At 37.0% G+C, this 21,791-nt stretch overlaps 1 protein-coding gene across 3 annotated transcripts in view; it reads right to left on the reverse strand.

The window, feature by feature from the left end:
* Positions 1 to 21,791, reverse strand: part of KCNK2 (potassium two pore domain channel subfamily K member 2) — a 107,135-nt gene that overhangs the window by 28,627 nt on the left and 56,717 nt on the right. For all 3 annotated transcript variants that reach the window (XM_064648238.1, XM_064648239.1, XM_064648240.1), the window contains one exon: positions 894 to 1,054. In XM_064648238.1, the coding sequence (XP_064504308.1) occupies positions 894 to 1,054 (161 nt within the window). The remainder of the gene's footprint in view (positions 1 to 893; positions 1,055 to 21,791) is intronic.

Genomic DNA, 21,791 nt, shown 5'->3' on the forward strand with positions numbered 1-21,791 from the left:
TCTGGATTCAAGGCATTGGTTGTTAAGAACCTGAACTTTTATCAATATCTGCACAAGCTTCTAGTCTGTTTGACGGGTCTCTTCCTCTATCGAAGCTGTGCTACTTCACATGAATGATTAAAGACTTGTAGCCAAATAAAATAAAGGGCATGATCCTGTAGTCTGTGCTAAACGGTTTAGCAGAAGAGGCTGAAAACACCTTAAACTGTGAATACAGCCTACTGAGGAGACCACAAAGTGTAGTCCAATGTCAGGGGAGCACCAATAGGCTTTCTATCTTTTATCCTGTCTTGCTGCTGTGAATGACCAAAGCTTTAGTCACCTACAGACCCATAAACTTGGAAATGTAAGCATTCCTCGGGTATGATGGAATCTAAGCAGAGATTTTAAGAATTGCGATTTTAAGACTCAGATACAAAACATGATCTGTGAATCAATTCAAAGCAACAGTAACAATTTCCATGTTACCCCTACAGCTCCCCTCTTATATCTCTTTGAGTCACTGATTTTTTATCACAATCTATATAAAATCCTTTAAGGTCAAGGATCACAGTAAGCTGAGGAGTACAAGGGCAAAGCAAAAATAAAATACTTTGGATCTTGTTCCTCTTCCTAGCCACAATCATTGTAGGAAATGTTGGGCTTCATGAAATATTTTGGATCTTGTTCCTCTTCTCAGTCATAATCATTGCAGGAAATGTTTGGCTTCATCCAATTCACCCAATTAGAAGTGTACAATAACAAGTTCAGACTACGTCAAGTCCTTCCTGCCTTTTGCTATACATCTGGTTGCACTGATGAGCTATACCCTGTTTTTCAGACTTTTAATTTCAATGGTTAAATTTAGAATAACAAGCAGCATGAAAAACAAACGAGGCAGCCCGCATACTCACAACGAAGGTATCTTCTACTTTGGCAATTCCTTTTCCAAAGATTGTCCCTAGTTGGTCTCCAACACCAGCCAATAGAAAACCAAACAGAGGAATTCCCAATAAGGCATAGATGATACAGAATATCTTTCCACCTTGTGTGCGTGGTGAGATGTTTCCAAAGCCTAAGTTACAAACAACTGGAGATGTTTAAGAGGTAACAGATTTTACATTACACATTTTAAAAGGACTACAGGAACAGAACAGTTAAAAACAAGTCCTACCAGGTTAACCATATGACACAGCAAACATTGTGAAAAATTAAGTGAAAATGTAGGTCATACAATCCACTCTGAGCTAAAATTAGACTGCTGAACAATTCACCAACTTATCCTCTGTGTGTACTGTGGAGAAGAAAAACTCTGAGAAATGTTTTCTTTAATTGCATGACAGCTCTTCTTATCTACTACATATAGTTAGTAGCAATTGGTTGTTATGCCTTAGCCTCTGCTACCTGCAAGTGTCTGCTACCGGGCTTGTAATTGGCTGCAGTACCTGTAAGCAACATACAATTTTCCTTCAGACAGGCTGAGTTTCAAAGTGAAGCAGTCTGAAAAACACCACTTGGATGAGCAAAACAGGGATTTCTAGCATAAATAGGACTGCTTAGATTCTTCGTTATTAAAGGCTTTGGTTCTTTCAGTGTTGCAAACAAATCTTAGAGAAACAGTTCACAGCTCTGTCCATATGAAAGCGGAAATCATTTTGTCTTCACTGGCTTGTGTGTAAAAGAGCATCCCAAAATGCCTGAGTTGGCTCATTTGCTGCTGGTCCACTTAGAACAGAGAAACTGAAATACAAAGAGCACAGCCCCAGCACCCACAGAATGCCCTCAAAAATAGCTCATAAATAAGTAGCAAAATATTTTAGCATGTAATTGAGAAATTTGTGTCTTATATTTTGCATGAGATGCTCCATATACACATAAGTCCTTCAATGAAAATCCATTTTTCTTGTGAATGAGATAATAGACAAATTTTAATTTTAAAATAGCTTAGTGCTTTTTCACAATGTATTTAAATATTCTGAGCATGTTGGTTTAACATATAGATTTTCTTTATGAAACCTATTATCCTAATTATTGGTTCTGCTCTCATGTAGGTAAGCTACACCAGAGCTTTGTTGCCAAAACTACTTTTTCCTTGCAGTACACACAACACAAAGCTGTCCCTCGCTTAATTTGGAACAGTTTGCTCAGAGAACTGGTGCATGCCCTGTCCCTGAAAGTTTTTAAGGCCAGCATGGATGGGTGTCTGAGCAACCTGGTCTAGTAAAAGGTATCCCTGCCCATGGCAGAGATGGTTGGATCTAGATGATCTTGATCCTGGTCCCTTCCAACCCAGGTCATTCTGTGATCCTATGATTCATTAAAATAAAAATAAATCACATTGGGAATATGTTATACTCCTAGATAATTTGCCCTAATATCTATGTTCAGATAGTCATTATATAAACAAGAAATGCAATGTTGATAGAGTTCAGTTAGACAAAAGAAAGTTGATATAAAAATTTTCCCCAAATGTTGACTAATAAACCTTGTCAAACTGAACAAAAAGAGCAAAATTACAGGAAATATCAAATACAGGTTGTGGAGTCCAACAGCTTTTAAAATTTTCCCTGCACTAATATAATAAAAAAAAAGTCTGAATCAGGCAAATAGAAAAAAGTCACAGGAACTTTAGACTAACCTAGTATGCTTCCCTAAATGAGAGTCAGGGCTAAAATTACTGTTAATTATAATTCAGGAAATTTCAACTCCACTGAATTTGCTCTGTCCCTTCATGCACCAAGGGGTAAGGACTCTTGAGTTTTAAAATAAAATTAGCTCATCACCAACCAAAAAGGGACAAACAGATCCAAGCTGTTTTCATAAACATGCCTGTTTATGCATCAACAGATGCTTGAATAGTTCCAGGGTGTAATTCCTGGGCGGTCTCAATGGAATTCAGAATCAGGAATCTGGATACATTAGATTTAGAAAACTCATACTATGGGATTTGGAAATTGGTCTCTCCCCCCCTTTGTTTTTGTATGCACTTGCTCCACAAAAGAGATGTCTTGTAATAGTGACAAAACACCAGTGCAGTGAAGCACATGCCAAGCAGGCAGTTTTTCTTGGCTTACTTCATAAAATAAACAGGCATTCTCTGAGCACCTCACAGCTATTACAGAGACAGTTGCTCTGGAGCATGCTTCTCATCCGCTGCTAATTGGTAAGAGGACACCAAGTTCACGTTTGGCTCTGTATATTCCCCTCCCTAAATTGGTTATGTCTTCCTTGAGGGAAAGATGCTGACTCACTTCTACACTCAAATTCTTGCTTTTCATCCTAGAAACTGTCAGATGCTTTTCTTTGATAAACAACAGAAAAGGTATTGTATTATCAGTAATGCTTTTTCAAAACTCTCACACATTACTGGATAAACCAACAGGGAGGAGTTTATTTGTGTCCAGATGCTCACTGCACATAATACAAACCATAGTGCTCTCAACATAGACGATGTACTTTAGTGACCTGATCCACCAAGGGGTTTCCATAACACAGTAATCACATTTCCTACTGTGTCATGTTTTATAACAGGCTGCTGCTGTACACCACAGCCTACTTTGTGAGTTACACAAATTGTCCTTCCATCCTACTTTCAGCTTCTCCAGTGAAAAGCTAATCCATTATTTATACAACAGCAGAGGAAACGTATTTATATTTCATATGGTTGACGTAATTCCCAAGGGGCTTGTGTCAGAAAAATATTATTATTTTCTTTAAATAATAATAATTAAGGCAAAGAAAATTTTGTTGCTAAGTAAAAAACAAGGAAAACTTAATTTGGGGCACAGTGTTTGGAGGGGAGCACATGGTCACAGGAATGCCACCACATATCTCTGCATATCACACAGCTCTTCTCCATGTGCAGGGCAGGAATGCCCGGCCCCACTGCAGTAGCTCCCTGACATGGTGTTGTCACTTCAGAGTTCTCCCTTCTGCCCCAGAGGCCAGCTAAAGTATGGCTGTGACTGTCTTGTTCACTGAGAAACCTCAGGGAATAAGCCACATCACACCATGCTCTTCTGCCTTTTCCCTGCCTCAGAGTTGCCTAGATGGGATGTGAACAGGACACACACACTGCAGTCATAAAGGCAGCCTCAGTACCTTGGTTACTCTTCACACCTTCAGTCCTGTGCAGTTTATCAGTTCCTCTGTTTCTACTAAGTGGTTCCTACTACCGGTTCCTAGAACAAGTTTGTTCCTCATATCAACCAAAAAGCTTGGTTTTGAAGTGGAAGTGAACAAAGGGCTTAATTTAAACTTGCTAAGTTTATTGGAAAGTTTCCCTCAAGGTTTTTAACCAATGCTATCCACAGCGAACAGTACAGAGTACAAAATTTAACTTGCCAAATGAGATCAGTTTCATCCAAAATAGTGTCCTTTTCAGACAGTCCCTCCCCGATGCACCCTCCCCACTTCACTTTCATAACCAGGAGCATGATTTGCCTCCTAATTTCACCACATCTCTTTCATGTCCTGCTAAGTGCTTAGCATGCTTTTAGTGTCCAAAGGTCTTGTCTCTGAGAAGCAGCTGTGGACAAGAAATGCATTTTAGAAGGAGTTTCCACCGACCCCTGACTGAATTAAGAATAAAAAGCTATTGTAAGTAGATTGTAACTAATTGCTCCACTCAACAAAATAACATATTCCATAGTTTCAACTCCAAACCCCTTAGAGCCTCTGATATTCAAATCAGATTCAAAGGGAGTCTGGGTCCTCTTGGTCAGCAATAGAGGTGGAAGCAGAGTCATGCTAAAAGAAAGGGAAAAAGAAAGATTTTATAGGATTCTTTTTTATTTTCATATTCTCTTTTTTGACATCTTTCTTTGAGGATAAAAGAGTCTGTAACTTTCTCATCTGAAGTAGATTTCCTATTAAGCAGAAATTAGTAACTTTGTTTTGCTCAAAAGCAATAATAGATTTATAATTATCACTGTTTGAAGTTTCAATTTCTGGTTGAGTCTTTTTCTCCCTCATGACAAACATCAAGTTATATTGTGAATATGGAGAAGTCTGAAATGCTATGAATTCTCGTACAACTGACAAGACACTTTTGTTCAGATGATGAGTGTGTCCTTGCACTCAAACATTCATAAAAAGGAAGACTGACAATTAACTTAAAGAAATGTCTTTTTTCTGTTTTAACTAGAGAAAGAGATCCCTTTGCTTTCCAGTTAACCACTAACTCAGTTCTTCAGATAGCTCTTTTAGACCCACATATTCAGAGTGGATTTAGAAAAACTCCAAATGAGCATGTTTTTCACAGAAAACTATTACTGAAACTAGCTGACTGTAATTAAGTATTTCTCATGTGAGAGATTATAGATGCTTTTGAGAGTTCCAGGACTAGATTTTACTTGTAAAATTGACTGGATGAGAGTGTCACCACTTATGATTAATTTATAGCAAATATCTTGAGTGAGATTGAAAGGTCTGGGGAAGTTTTGAAACATTTTCTTTCCAAACAAGAAAACATAAATTCAAACACTAGTAAATGTTTTCTCACTGTTTTTGACATAACTCAGACTACACAAGGCATCATTCTTCAGGTATCAAATAAAGCAAAAATGATACCAAATTAATGTCACATATTTTGAGATATGAGAATCTACTCTCAGTGTAGCTTTGGATATGCAGCCCACTGATGGAACAGCTCAATACTGGAGGATAAATGATTTGCTGAGCAGGCACACTCTTAATTACACAAAAATGAATTATAGAAAGTTGATACTGAGAAGATTTCATACACTCAGAGAAAAGGCTGAGCTCCTGGTCTGCTGAATCCCACGAGGGTGGAGCCAGGGGAAGCGGCTGCCACGCCCTTGGCCTCAGCCACTGGGCACTGTGTGCAACTGATGGCAGCATCGCCACGGATTCACATCCACCCTGACCCCCAGCTCAATTACAGCGATTACCCTTTTGATACTGACTGTCAAATTGATTTTAAGAGATCAAAAGATGCTTTTTCTAGGCCCTGAGGAGCTATCTGATGAAATCCTTATGAAAGGTACCTCACTGAACTTCTAGAAGCTAAAATGCTTTTTCCCTTTGGATGACTACTTGGGTTCAGGAGATTAGCGTTGAAATACATCCCTGCCCATCAGTGCCAAAGCAAAGATATGCACTTAATCACAGACAAATAAGATATGCCTTTTAGCATAAATAATGGTCTAGACATAATTATTAAACAAAAAGATAGTGTATGTACCCTTACTGACTATGGGGAAATCTCTGCATACACTGCAGAAATACTATAACTTGCATGTCTGTGTTCATCGTGTGGAAAAATCCACAATTTTACTCTGATCTCTTTTCCTTGCCTCTTCCTAACTCTGTCCTACACTTCCAAGTTTGACATATTTGTGTATGCCTGTGTCATATATTTATATATTTATAAATATTTCATGGGGTTTTATGATTTTAGTTAGTACTAATATAAGGGCATTTTCAGTTTTCCATGTGACTTCCCTCAACACTGTGAAGTAACTAGGAAATTCCTATTCCCTTTTTGACAAGCAGGTAACTGAAGCACAGAGGGAAGGAAATTCCAAATTTCTCTAGGTCCATAACTCACATCAAATCCATGGGTGAGGACTATGCATTACATTGACCCCTAACTAGTGAAAGTTTGGCATCCAAAGTTTTCAAAGAACCTCAGCCAAGACCACATAGATATATGTTGTCAATATTTACAAAATCTTTGGACTGCTCTCCTGTCAGGGCCAACACAGATGCACATGTCCATGCACATACATTCCTGAACACAGTCCAAGAGAATCTGAAGGCTGAATAAGGACAAGGATTATTCTAAAATCTAAGTACTTGGATGCATTGAACACGAATACTCTTGCTTTGAAAGTACAATATTCCCGTGTTACATATATTCAAGAACTCTTTCACCCGTGCACATTCTATGTGTTACAGGCATCGCTTACAAGCTGTTGCCTGTAGATCCCATTATGAGGACGCAGATAATGCTCTTCCATCAAGTTAATTCAATTGCATTTACAGAAAATAATTTAATTTTTAAATTTAAGAAATTCCTGCATAAGTCTTCCTGAAGAAGGAGCCCTGTGCAATAACACAGAAGTAGAGGTATCTCTGTTTTAAGCAATATTCTGCTATGAAACTGAAAATCTCTGCTTTACAGAAGTTGTGCATAATTTCTTCATAGAATCATAGAATCTTTCATGTTATGAGAGCTCTTTAAAGACTGAGTCCATTAACCAAACACTGCCAAGCCCACCACTAAACTATATCTCTAAGTGCCACATCTACACATCTTTTATATACTTCCAGGGTTGGTGACTCAATCATTTCACTCATCCACTCAAGCTCCCAGAAGACAATTCTCTAGTTTTAGTCATTGATTTGGGAACCATGTTGTCAATGAAGTACTGCTGTTTATTTGGTATTTGTTATTCTCTGGAATCCAACCTACAAAATTCTTATTTTTAGCACTAATACAAAATTCTATGTTGCAAACCTGTAAATATATTATTTTGAAGATTATGATGTTCCATCTTAAGCCTGAAAAAAAGACATTTTATTAAAAAAACCTCTCTCAATTACCAAAACCCCTCTTTAAACTAGGAATAATAACGGGAAAACCTATACTGATATTAATAAAATGTCAAGAACTGACAAGACAGCAGCTGATCTCCTTTCAGTGGTTTCTTTTCATCTGTGTTCTGTGGGAGCAGTAATCAAATCAATAAAACTTCTTTTAAAAGAACAGGCTATAAATATTCATAGAAAATAAGTTTCCTTCAAGTCAAGTCAAAGTGCTGTGCTAGAGAGGTGAAGGAGCATTGAAAGGAAAGTCTCTGTATGGATACAGAAGCTGTTGCAGTATTGAATAACCCACATTCAGTTGCTAAGGCAATTTCTAAAGGAACTGGGTAATAACTGTTAAAATGCTTTTAAAAGCTTAAACATCAATTCAGATAGCTCTGCCTCCCAGTACAGGTTCTTCATTTCATTCAGCTGTCACTTCGCCCACTAAAGAGTATGTACATCTCATCAGTAGTAGGACTTCTCTCCCTTTTTCAATTATTTCCTTTTGTTGTTGCTTTTGTTGTTATTGCTTGTAATAATTTTACCTCTAATTCTTATACTAGCAATATTGAATCAGATCCAAAACTCAAAAACTCCCACTTGCTTTTTTTCCTCTAAGCAAGATTGCTCCATGGGAGCAAGATGCCTGGCTAACACGGCTGGCAAAAACATGATGTACTTTAAATGAAAAAGTTAATACTTAACAATATCATGAAACTTTTATTACCCCCATATTTTTATCAAGTGTAAATCTATATCAAATGTGACAAAGTGACACTCGTTCTGCACAAAAAGTCAACAGAAATATCAATGTGTAGATAAAATAAATTAACCCAGGTGATCCACAGAAAAACAAAAATTGTGAATTTTAGATGTACTGACAAAAACAGTAAATGTACAATTTTTCTGATGCTGCAATTTTTATGGAAATCTGAAACAACTTTTTTTTCTAGATTTTGGGGGCCTTCTTTCAATATCTATAAGTAATTGAAGAAACAGGCTTGCATTTTTGTTTACAAATAAATCAATTGTTGCTGCTGGGTAAAGCAAGTTTTGCTGGCCTCTCCATCCCAGGGGCAAAGCAATCCACTTTCTTTCCAGCAGAGTGAAAAACTACCCTGCCTCTACATGTTTCTGTCTTCCCTACAAATAATAAAATGTAGCAGAAGTGCTAGCAAATTAGAGCTGTGGCAGACTTACAGAAACAAATGAGATGGGAACAGCTAAAACATGTCAAGTCTCCAGCACTTGGCTTTTCTCTCTAGGAGCACTGCTATTCCCAGAGGTGAGGACATCCAGTTTCCCATGAAACATGTTCTGTGCTAGCACAGGTGCTCTGTGAACACACCTGGGTTTAAGTGAAGCCACACATTTAAAACAAGAACTAAAACCCTCATGATCAGCAGACTTGGACCTCAAATCATGTTAAGCTGATACAAATGGGCAAAGTGAATGCAGGTACCCTGACCTATCAGGTAAGCTATAATTTTCTTTCCCATTTTAAACTTTTCTTCATGCACCCTATTTCGCTTCAGGAGACCTTTCCCCAGGTCTGTGTTCAAAAATACGATAATTTTTCCTCAGCAATTTTTTCTTTCTGTGTCTATTCTTGCTTATATGCTGCACATACACAGCCCATGTATCCAGACCATTTACCCTGAATCAGAGATAGGCAGAGAAATTCTGGTAAAGAGAGAGCTGTGCAGGGGACAGTGCAAGGAGACTGCCAGGAAAGAGAAACTCCTTACTTACACATAAGTACACAGTTGCTTAATCTTAGTGAGACAGGTAGGAAGAAGGGCTCTTCAAGAGACAATATGTTTAAACATGTTATTTTGCACACGCCAAACAGCCACATACTTCATTCTTAACAAAACTGCTTCTTGATGCAGTCCTAACATATACCAGCATATTATAAAACACTTTCCTCAAAAATTTAAGGTTAAAAAAGAAGGGACACTGCCACATTTCTAAAAGAAAAAGGTCTGAAGATCTTTATTCATGGTATTATTTTCTTATTAAAAAAAAAAGGTATTTTTTTTGTCAGTGAGGCTCACCATCAAGTACATAAAAGTGTGAAGCTAGTCTTCTGTTTTTCTGTCTCTTTTCTTTTTTTTTCTTAAGAAATCTTTCCAGTTAGCACTAATGTGAAATCTTAAAAGAAGACAAAATGAACAACCGTGCATAAATAACTTCTACTGACTTCACACTTTAAACTTCTAGCTACTTATGTGTTATATTCCTGATTCAGCAAAGCAAGTAACATGTTTAACTTTCAATGTTACCTGAACAGAGATAAATTTAAACATTTTTAAATAACTGCAAGCTTACTCACTCTGTCAGCGTATACACCTGCAAAGATGAACAAGCATATGTACTTTTTCAAATTAAATTCTTTAAAGATTTTCAATTGACTTTTGAACACTCTCATGATGTGGTAGAAATCAATCCTGCAAATCTCACTGTCACCAGGTCTTTAATTTCCCAGAATGTCACACTATTCAACAAAAGATTTTTGATAAAATGTCATTATCCAAGCATTTCAAGAAAGTGCAATTACAAGACTGCAGAAATATTTTAAATTCTTCAAAGGAACAAGAATTAATTTCTGCTTCCACAGTTTTTAGTGACTTAAAACTCTGCAGGTGTGTGGGTTTTTCCTTTGCAGCAAGAGTTCAGCAGAAGACAGTGGAAGATGAGCACTCTGTAGCTCATCAGCATCCTATCAACCCTCGTACAACTCCATGCCCTCATCCAAGCCACTTGGTGAACTGTCACTTTAGAGATTCTCATGTGATTCTTTGACAAAGAGAGCAGTCTAAATATACGAATTTACAGAAAAGATAAATTTCTCATAAAAGTTTGTGATTCTAAGCAAAAGTTCCTAATGGATCAGTAATTGAACATAAATTTACTTCTGTACTATTGTGTGCAGTGCAAAATAAATCCCAAATTTCATGCTTTTAGTTCACTGAAATATTTTGTTTACATTCCCAGCTTGCTTTTTCAAGAAGCTATTGTGATTTACGGTAGAAAGGAATTTCAGCATGTAGAAAAATCACGAGCAATTATTTCCTTCACACCATCCTATTAAGTATACAGGATATGATTTTTCTTTTACAAAGTAAGTGGAGTCTTTTAGAAATCTCTAATCATCTCACCTGTGCATAAGAAAGTAATTCAAACAGAATGCTTCATGAGACAGAGATTAAGGCTTTCAGCTAAAGAACTCCCATTTATATAATCTTGTATTTCAGTTCACGGGGGAAAAGAAACACTAAAACAAATATATATAAAAATTAACCACATGTAAAGATACTTCTCAAGCATTATTTCACTTCTTTTCCTACTCTCCAAAGGCCTAAGCTGGAATACAAACAGCTGAGTTGGTGTAGGCTAAGCCATCTGCCTCTGCAAACACAGCTCTGAGGCTTGGACTATATGTATATAGCCTCCTGAAGTCAGGTATGAAATATGGTCTCAGTTAGACCAATCCCACCAATCTAGAGTAAGAAAAGATATATTTATTAAACAAAGGGAAAATCTAAAGGGAAATAACTTAAGATTTTGACATCTAAAAAGCACAGATCATCAGCTCACACATTTAGTGCTTCTCTCCCTCATGGATGTGAGGCACAAGGCACAACCCGTCTCTTCCCTGGTTTTCCCAAAAGACCTCCAGGTATTCCCCACAACCTCATGGAGATCCTTGTTGAGACAGCCTTCTGTCCTATTTAAATCTAGAGTACCTAAGGGCATTTCACACCCTGCAGGATCTGACAGCCCACATGAAAGCAAGTGCTGACCCAGGGAAGATACCAGAAGCAAAGGAAGTCCTGGACTGAATTACCACTGCCAAAACAAAAATGGAGTCAGAAAAGGAAAGATGGCCTTTGGGGAGTGCATATTGATGTCTTTCAGCATAAAAGTCTTAGGTTTAATGGATAAAGGTTTTATCTAGTTCCTACTTTGAACAAGCATTTTAGCCAGTTTTAAAACACAAAAGCACGTGTTTACTTTTTTCTCTGTGTTTCCTTAAGTGTTAGTATGCCTTCTGAAAGCACCAGCTCCCTTTTCATCAAAAGCACAATATCTCTTTGAACTGAAAGACAAGTAAAACTTTTTCCTGAATAAAATAATATTGCTTCTTTTCCCCTAAAACATGAAAGCATATAGAGATACAGACAGCACAGCAGTTATGCAAGCTGAGGACAGTAAATCTTAATGACTTTTAAATAGAACTGTTACTTGACTGAGAAGAGGGTAGTTACATTAAAGCATACTTTATGCCCTTATTCAACCTTAAAAAATTAAAAGTAAGATGAACGTAAAAAGAGTAATATTCTTAATAGTATTTTTAGCAGATGGTATATATTGATATTCATTTTTCTGTTGTTATTATTGCATTCTGAAATGCATTGCAGAAATACATGTGCTAGTTAGCCCCACTGAAGGTCACTAGTATTCCATTACTTCCAGAATAAGCAAATAGTTACTCGGATTCATCCTTATAGGGTTTTTATCAATTTTTTAGCTGCTGTGAATTCTGTATTAGTTACTTCAGTTTGAAACAGCAAATGCATTGAATTTCAGAAAAAAATCCTATATAAAGAAAGAAATCTGCACTCATTCTCTTTAAATGCATTTTGTCCTTTTACACACAAAATAATTGCTAGAAAAAAAATTTAGATGCTATCTACTTTCTCCAAAAGTTTCCATTTTTATTCAGGAATATATGATCCTGAAAAATCACACTAACATAACCAAGACTGTCTATCTTGAAGGGTTTATAGAAGAAACCAAATGCTGCAAATTAGTTTCTTTATATTTTTTGGCAAATAATAACAGTTGATTTTGCAGAAGCCTGCATAACAATCACAGAGAAAACGAAGCAATATATAATTTCACTAATATTATTTGTTTTATATTCAGCTTGAACAAGGAAATTAGAGTAGCTAGTTTGTGTCCAAATATGAAAAAAAATTAACTCCCATTTTATTTAAATGGAATTATCATGGAAAGGTACTACTCTAAATATTTTGCAACTCCATCTGCTTTTGCTTACAGGATCTCATTTTCCTCAAACAGCCAGAATGAAACCTAACTGGGATGATAACTGGGAAAACAGTGAATGTTTAAAAAAATCCCACCCAAAGTCTACATTAATTTGTTTTCACTACGTTGTCGAATTCTACTGGATACTATTCATGAAGAAAAATCAGATGATGACAGTTAATTTTGCAGCAAGTAACTAAACTATTACGAACATAAGTCTGTCAATTTTTAGCTTACTTTAACCAGGATTTCTTTTCTGAGACTAGAAATATTTGTAAGAGTCTTCTCTATCAGTTTGGTATATTTCACAGCTTCATCTGTCAACACAAAAATGGGGCAAAAAAGTGTTTGTTGTCATTTTGTTTTTTCAGTATGGCTCTGTTACTCTTGGTAGAAAAAGAACCATTGAATGAATTATTTATGTTTACACATAAACAGATGGAAGCAAAACGACCTGGCAATATGCACCAGCAGCCCAGAAAGCCAAACTGTATCCTGGGCTGCATCAAAAGAAGCATGACCAGCAGCAGGTCAAGGGAGTTGATTCTCCCCCTCTAACCATGAGACCCCTCCTGAAGTACTGCATTCATTTCTGGGGACCTCAACAAGGGGATGTGCAAGTGCAAATCTAGAGGAGGCCACGTAGACAATCAGTGAGCTGAAGCATCTCTTTTATGTAAAGAGGCTGAGAGAGCTGGGGTTGTTTAGCCTGGAGAAAAAAAGGCTCCAAGGAGACTTTATAGTACCTTCCAATACCTAAAGGGGGTCTACAAGAAAGCTGGAGAGGGACTTTTTGCAAGGGCAGGTAGTGATAGGACGAGGGGGTGTGGCTTTAAACTGAAAGAGGGTAGGTTTAGATTAGATATTAGGAAGAACTTTTCTGTGAGAGTGGTGAGGCACTGCTAAGAGAAGTTGTGGATGCCCCATCCCTGGCAGTGTTCAAGGCCAGGTTGGATGAGGCTCTGAGCAACCTGGTCTAGTGGAAGGTGTCTCTGCCCATGGCAGGGGCAGGTTGGAACTAACTGATTTTAAGGTCCCTTCCAACTCAAACCATTCTATGATTCTACAAATTTTATGTCTATTCATATTGCTAAAGTAGGATTCAACAGTGGGAGTCTTCTGATTCCTTTCTTTACAATATTTATCATCTGGCAATTTAAATTTTTCCATGCCAAAAGAAATACCTTTAGGCTCTCATCTGGCTACTAAGACATTAATGAAAACTGTACTACACCCCAGGTGTTTATGTTGAAGCTAAAGGAATGTATATTTTCCTCACAAAATAAGACCACAACGTTAACTGCATGAATTTCTGTGGTCCAATGTACATTAGCTCCAACCAAAAGGATGAAACTCTGGGACCTACAGGTTTCCCATACTGTCGTTTCTGAAATCAACCTAAAGTAGTACAATCCCATACTGCAAGAATTATAAGTGCATGGATGGTCATAACAGTTCTTCCAGATGAGACTGTTGGCAATTTGGGTTACTTGATAGTTGGAGACTAGAGCACTAGATACATAAAAATTATGAACAATCAGACTAGAAATATTTTTTCTTAACAATTCTATGTAATTTAATTTATACTAAGTTCTGCAACTTAGAGGGATCAAAATAGGTAAAAAGTTTTGAACCTAAATAAATCCTTAATGAAATGCCTACAGATGAAACCTATTCTCCAAAGAAAAACTATTCCCAAATGCACTCTTCAGTGGAATAAAATGGTTATATACGCATTCTAGAGGAGTAGAACTGAATGATCCAAAGCTGCCTCTAGTTGAAATAGCCATTATAAATAGACATAGGACCACATACAATACAACCACACTCAGGAAACAAAGAGAACATAAAAAGATTCTACATAATAGTGTCATATTCTTTTCATGTCTTCAATTATACTAATGTAGCATACACACAAAAATTAATTAGGTGCAACAGATGTGCCTTTCCTTCTTGTTACTTGCTTCAAGACAATTCCTTCAGAAATTACCTAATGTTAAATCAAAGTGTTCCAGAAATACAGTAACAGTAACTCTTATGAATCCGTATTGGTCCATTTATTTAAGCAAACAAGAAATGGTCTTTCAAAAAGATGTTCTGACTAAGCTTTGAACACTCTTGCCTCTCTCTTGAAGCGAAAAAGAGGAATCAAATTTTAAAATCAGAATCCTCAGTGGTGCATAAAACCCCTCAAAAACACCATATACTGGACACAGAGTTCTGGAAGTGAAATTTCAGGTTACTTGGGATGATGAGATGCCTAAGTACTTAAACACCACAAGATGTTGATCATGAAACACAAACCACCTTCCTTATCTTGAGAAGGTTTTTTGCCAATTAAAATGTAAATCAACTACCAGAATATTATAACAATTTTTCACAGATAACACTAGAAAAATAATCTACTTTTGAAGTTAAGTATATTTTCAGATGTATATTGACAAAAAAAGAAAGTTAGAAAAATTTTAAATGTACATTTAACCATCTCAAAATAGGTAACACCGCTCCCAGTTCTTCTTCAAGCAAAGAATATACTGTGACCTGAAAATAAATGTATCCAATACTACAGGGAGAGTAGCTGGTTCTATATATCACAGTTCTTTTCCTGCACATTTTTAAAAAAGTTACTGCATATGACTAAGCCACTTGATGCTACCACTTCTATCCTGAACAATAGCCTCCAGATGCTCATTTTCGTATATCAGTAGAACTGGAGGAAAAAAATATAAATCATAAATCTGATATCTGCAGTGGAGAAATACAGTGTGCGTTAACAGAAGCTGGCATAGATCTTTCCAGTGCAGCCCTCTTCAGCTGAAAACTACATTGTGTGCCTCAGCTGTGTTGTTCAGCCCTGTATTCATAAACCCTTGGTAAACACTACAGAGTCCTAATAAACATCCAGTGCACAGCCAGACTTTCCTACTGTTTCCCACTGTTGCCATAATTTTGATGAACTGAAAATCTAGAAACTGCTACACAAACTGCACAATTGAACAATTCAGAATAGGAAATACAGGTTTCCACAGAAAAATATCCCCAAACCCAAAGTTTTCTCCAGATAGCATATAATCTTTCCACATGGCAGCATTTAGCCACCAAAAAATTAATTTCTTACTTGGCACCAGTATTCTTGGATGCAGGCTTGCCTGCAACAACAGTGGAATACCAGGAGAAACTGGGCAAGATTATTCTCAAATCAGCTCGACAGTGAAGGAAATTCAAATCAAATTTTTAGGATTGAACTTAGATCTACACATTTCTCGAAGTGGCTAATGTTTCCCTTTTACTATCACTCATTTTAACTCCTATCATTCTCAAGCTGATTTGAGAAGGAATACCTCCTCACAAAGTTATTATCATGCATATGAAAAACACAGACCTCAAAAGTGAATATATAGCCTGGCCTTTTGACGGCTATGTAATAAAATTAAGAATATAAATTGTAATGCAACCTCTTCCTGTAAGAGCTCCCTGATGAACAAAATCAGCTATTTAAAATTTCTCCACGTTGTTCATGCACAAAAAGTAAGCCAGACACACTGCTAACTCTCTATTCCTCTTTTTCAGAGAAGCCACATGACTGTGTCCATTTTTCTCCCTGCATTTCTAATCAGGTACAAAGGTTACATCTGTTCACTCACCATCCTCAATTTTACTATCCACATAACTGTTTCTGACCTATAGGAGTAGCTATAAGCTACTCCTGTGTTGTTTATCTTCTATAACGTGAAGGAGGAAACTGCATCTTTTAGCAAAGTGACATGAAACGTCCCAGCTGAGGAGCCTTGAAACTTCAGAATATGAACAGCAGAAGGAAAAAAGAAAGGGTTTTTTTCACCCACAGTCAGTGAGTTAACTTTCTTTTACTTTCTCTCACATTCCTTTCATACACCCCCTTCAAAGAAGATTGATAAACTCTTGAGCCCCACAATAAAACCTCTCTGACCAGAAATGTGAACACCATCCAGGGCTCAGCTGGAGGCTCTGACTGCAGTATGACTCCTCTGCAAAGTTGCTAAGACACTGTTTTATAGAAGATGAATATATTTAGTATTTCTACCAGAGATTAGACCTGCATAAGCTAGAACCCCGCTCAGGCCTCCCAAAACTCTTGAGAAATCCCTGAGAGACATTGCATAACACTACACTGTTCTCAAAGGGACTGATTATATGCCTCCAAGATCACTGCTGCTATCACTCAAACCCAAAAAACCTGAAAGTCAGGCTTACCTGTCACTCAAGAGCTTCAGAAAGAACAAAACTGCAGAACGTGAAGTACCCCACACCCCTCCCACCAGTCAGGGAAGTATCAGAGCAATGAGGAGAGGACCAAAGGTGTCACTTCATCAACACCACAAGCCACTGGCTCACACAGCCTTGGTGCAGCCATTTGGCTGTGAAATCATTCATTATCCCAGTTCATACTGGAACTTTAGACACCAGAGGTTTTAAACCAGTGTCCACTTTTATATACCAGCTGAAGGGATCGTTTTTGTCCTCATGTCCCAGAGACAAATACATTCAATGGACCTTATATGTCAATCACCAAGGTATATTAGCTGCATGTGAAACAATGTTCAAAACACCACCCAGAAGGTGATCTTAGGCAAAAAATGAATAAAAGAGAGCTCTGATTTCTCACAGCTAGTCAGTCTTTGTCCTCTTTGCATCAAGTTGAAGAGAAATTTCTGCAAGAACAGAAGTTGTTAACATACACTTATTTATCTGGAGGTGGGAACAATAAATGACTACTAGAAGTTAAAGCCATATATTTTTTGTAGAAATGCCAGTATGTATATATTTAAAAGACTTTGATGCAAAAACACGTGTAAACATACGCTCATACCTTTAAATATGCATTATTTGTGCAGTTAGAGAATAAAGAATTTTATCATACACAGATTGTGTTATACTGTTCTTTCTACTGCATGGCTGAGCCAAATATTAGGAAGTCTTCATATTCTTACATACAACAAGACATATTTTTCTGGAGGCCTTTGCTGTTCCAGTTAAGTTATTTTAACTCCCATGAGCTCTGAGCAAACTGAGGTAAGTTATGAGAACCCCTCTGGCTGCCCTACAACACAGTTACCATGAACTCAATTGTTCTACTGTTAGAACAGGTAAGAGAATCTCCAAAACCTGTCAGTGTAAGAGTACCTTACTAGGTGGACTTGAAACCTTTCTATACAAAAGGACAAAGATTAGCAGGCAATACTTTAACAGCATCAAAACAAAGTCATCAAAATCTAAAGCATAAATGAGAGAAAACTAGAATGGCATAGATTTGAAGAAACAAAGAATACATACAGCCAAGAAAACTAGATGTAGTTTCAGTAAAACTGCCTTTACACTGGACCCTGGTGGTATTGCTCAGATTGAAGGAAAAAAATTTAATACTATTTTTTCCAGCATATTTTAATTAATTTGTATTACTATTACCAGAGTGCCTCACAAGAAGGACAAAATGTCATGATTACAGAAAGACTTGAGAAGCATATGTCTCTACCACCGATCGAAAACAGAAGAGTGGAAAATTCTGGGGTTAGACATTAGTGAATTCACAAATATTGTATCCAGGAGTACCACCTGGATGGTAAACATGTTGTCTTCTAGCCTCAAAATCATCCCTTTTCCACAGGAGTCCTGCAAGGCTGTGACACATAGAGAACTTCCTCATGCCTCTCAAACCAGCCATACACACAGATGTTTGTAGGCTCAGGACCTAGCATTTTAACACACCACATGTCACACAGGCATTATTTTTAAATTTTCATGGTTGGATATGATTCCATCTGACTCCTGTTTAGATTTACTGGCTGTATGTATCAATACTGTCAAATATTGTTAAATCTGCTTTTCTCTCTGGAATCTTTGCATTATTCTGTGTCCAATGGTCCCTCATCAATAAAGCATTCCCCATCCCAGCTGCTTTCTCAGCTTCTCCTGCTATGAATTTTTGGTGTTAGTTAATAAGCAGATCTCTGTGGGAGCATTTTCACAGAGGACTGCAGTTGAAATTTCCATCCTTTCTCTGCGTGACTATTTAGCAACATGCTGTTCTACCAGGCATCTGGCAATTTTTTGCATCTTCTAACAGCTTTCAATACTTCCTGCCTCTATTCCATCATTAGATAGGTGCTTTAAGTAGACCAAAAAAAATTTTCCTTTGAAAAATCTTGAACTTTCTGGATAAGGATGAGAATGAAGTAGCTCAATCTTTACATCCAGCACACGAACCATCTTGCAACGGCAGGAGTGCGTGGTCAGACAGTGGCAAGATGCCATGACAGATTTATTACCCATCTCAAACACATCACAGCACGTATCCTCAGCAAAGATACATTGCTCACTGTTGCATGCATCCTGGTTGGCAGGGGACACACACATGCCCAGGACTGACAGGCTACTTCCATAATGGGTGACGCTATACAGTCGTATACATACACATGCACTCAGACATCTGCCAAAAGCAGGGTTTACAAAGCACCACAGTGTAAAGCCTCCCACTCAGACATGATGGGTTTGTTTCTGTCAGGTCAAATGCAACACTTCTCGATGTTAATGAGAGCTGAATATGGGTCCCATCATATCATCAATATTATTGCTAGTACTAAGGGAAAGTCCCTGTGTTTCTTCCTTTGATTCTCACCTCTATTGTCCTATGGAGGCTGTAGAGCACAGGAAAGGACTTGTTCAGCCAGGCAGAGCCTGGAGAAGGGATGTGACTAACATTAAAGCCAACATATTGCAAATTATTTTCTTGATTGACAAATAATTTTGAGTGCCTTGTTACATGTTGTGTATCTAAATTCATTTATTCTGAGACTTATCTCTTATTTTAGGCATATTACAGAAAGGATTATTATTTTTAATTGCTCTCTATGAGTTACCACTCACAGAGAAATATTAGAAAACCAATAAGTTTGGGGTGTTCTAAATATCAAACATAAAACATGGTGTGAGAAAAAAAAAAAAAGAGTAGCACAGATGGGTCTTTACACTTGCACTGTCAGTTCCATGCTTGATATTTGTATGATGATCCAGTAGCATATCAAGATGGAAATCTTATTTCCAAGATTAAGTGAAAACTATGCAAATTTTAAAAAGTGTTTTGTTATGTGAGTGAAGATGTCTCTCAGTATTTTCAAGATTGTTCAAATATTTCACAGAGAGGCCTTTTATAAGCAGGATGATAAAAGAACATAAGTGAAGTAAAATGATAGAAAAGCAAAATGTCTTTGAGTAGAGCATTGGATGCAATTAGAAAAACAACAGTATTTTGGGTAAATGAGGCCTTTCTCAGCTATGCTCCAAAAGCTTATCAGTTCTTCCAGCTGTTCTGAGTGGCTTTGGTAGAAGAAAGTGCTTTTTCCTACAGATTATGCCTCTTCTGACAAAGAAGTAATCACCTGTTATTGAATTCTAGTGATGTTACAGTAATTTTTCTCAATCATAATTTGCTGTGTTTTTTATTAGTACATAGTAAAAAGTCCCCACAAAATACATTCTTCCAAACTCCTAATAGATCAAAGTAATAGTGATCATACCCTACTAGAATCTACTCTTGCATACAACTATACCCATGTTTATGAACTGCCTCCACTAGGCTCATCTGAGAAGTCTTTTAATTTTAAAGATAATTTAAAATTTAATTTTAAAATAATTTTTAAAATTCCCAATTTCTTTCCTGTCTATCTCTTCTTTCCTATTGTTTTCACTGATCTCCAAAGGTGTTTTTAAACTCTGTAACTCTCTGTATTGTACAGGATTGAATATTTTCCATATTACATTATCATACAGGTTCATCAAACTCTCTACTACTGAGGCAACTGCCAGGGCTGGTACTTTGAAGGATGGCAGAACATGGTACAACATAGTACACCTCTCCTACTGTGCTTGAAGGAACTGTACTCTTGCCTTCTCTAACTCATAATTAGTTCAATGAAACAAAAAAGTTGAATTTAAGATATCAAATGATAATTTTTGTTGTAAGCTATAATACATCAAGCTCCAAGACCAGGTATCTGCCACCTACACTTTCTGCAACTCCACCCTTTAAAATGGAGAACAGTCCTTGGTCTCTGCAACACAATGATGTTTCTTCATACAAAAATCCTTCAAAAACTCTAAAAAAGCCTGCACAAGGTCCCAGAGAATCTCACAATGTACACTCGGACATGAAAGCAGTTCAGGTTTCTTACCTGAAGTACTCCATGCAAACATTTGTCTCTCTTACAAATAAGTAAAAGAAAATGAAACAAAAGAAGGAAAGGTTGGTATCTTACCCTCTATATTAACCCAAAATCAACTGGGATATTAACATTTTTTCCTATTTAAGCCAGACCTACCAAAACCCCTCTGTAGCTTCAGAGGTACCTGTGAATCTATATATTTTACAAGACACCTAGCAATGATATCTCTAATTCTTGAATTTCAGTATCTTCACTCCCATCTGACACTATTTTGAGATTAATATTCTACCAGCAGCAATTGCTCAGTTATAATGTGTGTGCATTTCTGACAGCACTGACTCATTTCTTCTCTAATTATTGCTGTAGATTCACACTGGCTACTGTTCCTTTTACCCAATCACTAGAAAAGCTTAGCTTGAAAATTTCAAGATAAAAACACAGAGCTAAAAGTACAGAATAACGACTTCTCCAAGCCTTCACTGACCTATAGTGGACAAAAGGGTCTATCAATTTAGTTGAACAATCAAATCTACGTTTCATATTTGTCTGCAGACATGAAAATTCTGAACAATTTAACAGCAGTGACTAATTAGCCATCAGAAGTTCAGACGAGAACATGCCATTCTTCAAGTACAGATTTAAAAGCTATTTACTAGGACAAAAATATACTAATAGGAATCCGTCATAAGTCATTACAAATTTATAGATGTCTCTTCATACAGATGATCCACAAACCATCTCACAGCAAAATACGGTATCTTAGGCAAATGCAAACCTAAATTACATTTTTATGTAGCCTAAGAAAACACTGCTTCAGGGCTCAACTAAAGCTCAATAAATCACATAATGAGACACAAAAATTAAAAATTTCTCAGTCTGGATGATCTGTAATGGATCAGTGAATCAGATAATGGATTCTTGTTCAGGTAAGCACATTTTCTCTGGCCAGTTCTTAACCAGACAGTAGACATATGGTCAGAAAAGTTCTTTCTCAGGCTGTCAAAT

This window comes from Pseudopipra pipra, chromosome 3 (assembly GCF_036250125.1).
Source record: "Pseudopipra pipra isolate bDixPip1 chromosome 3, bDixPip1.hap1, whole genome shotgun sequence".
Classification (NCBI taxonomy): domain Eukaryota; kingdom Metazoa; phylum Chordata; class Aves; order Passeriformes; family Pipridae; genus Pseudopipra; species Pseudopipra pipra.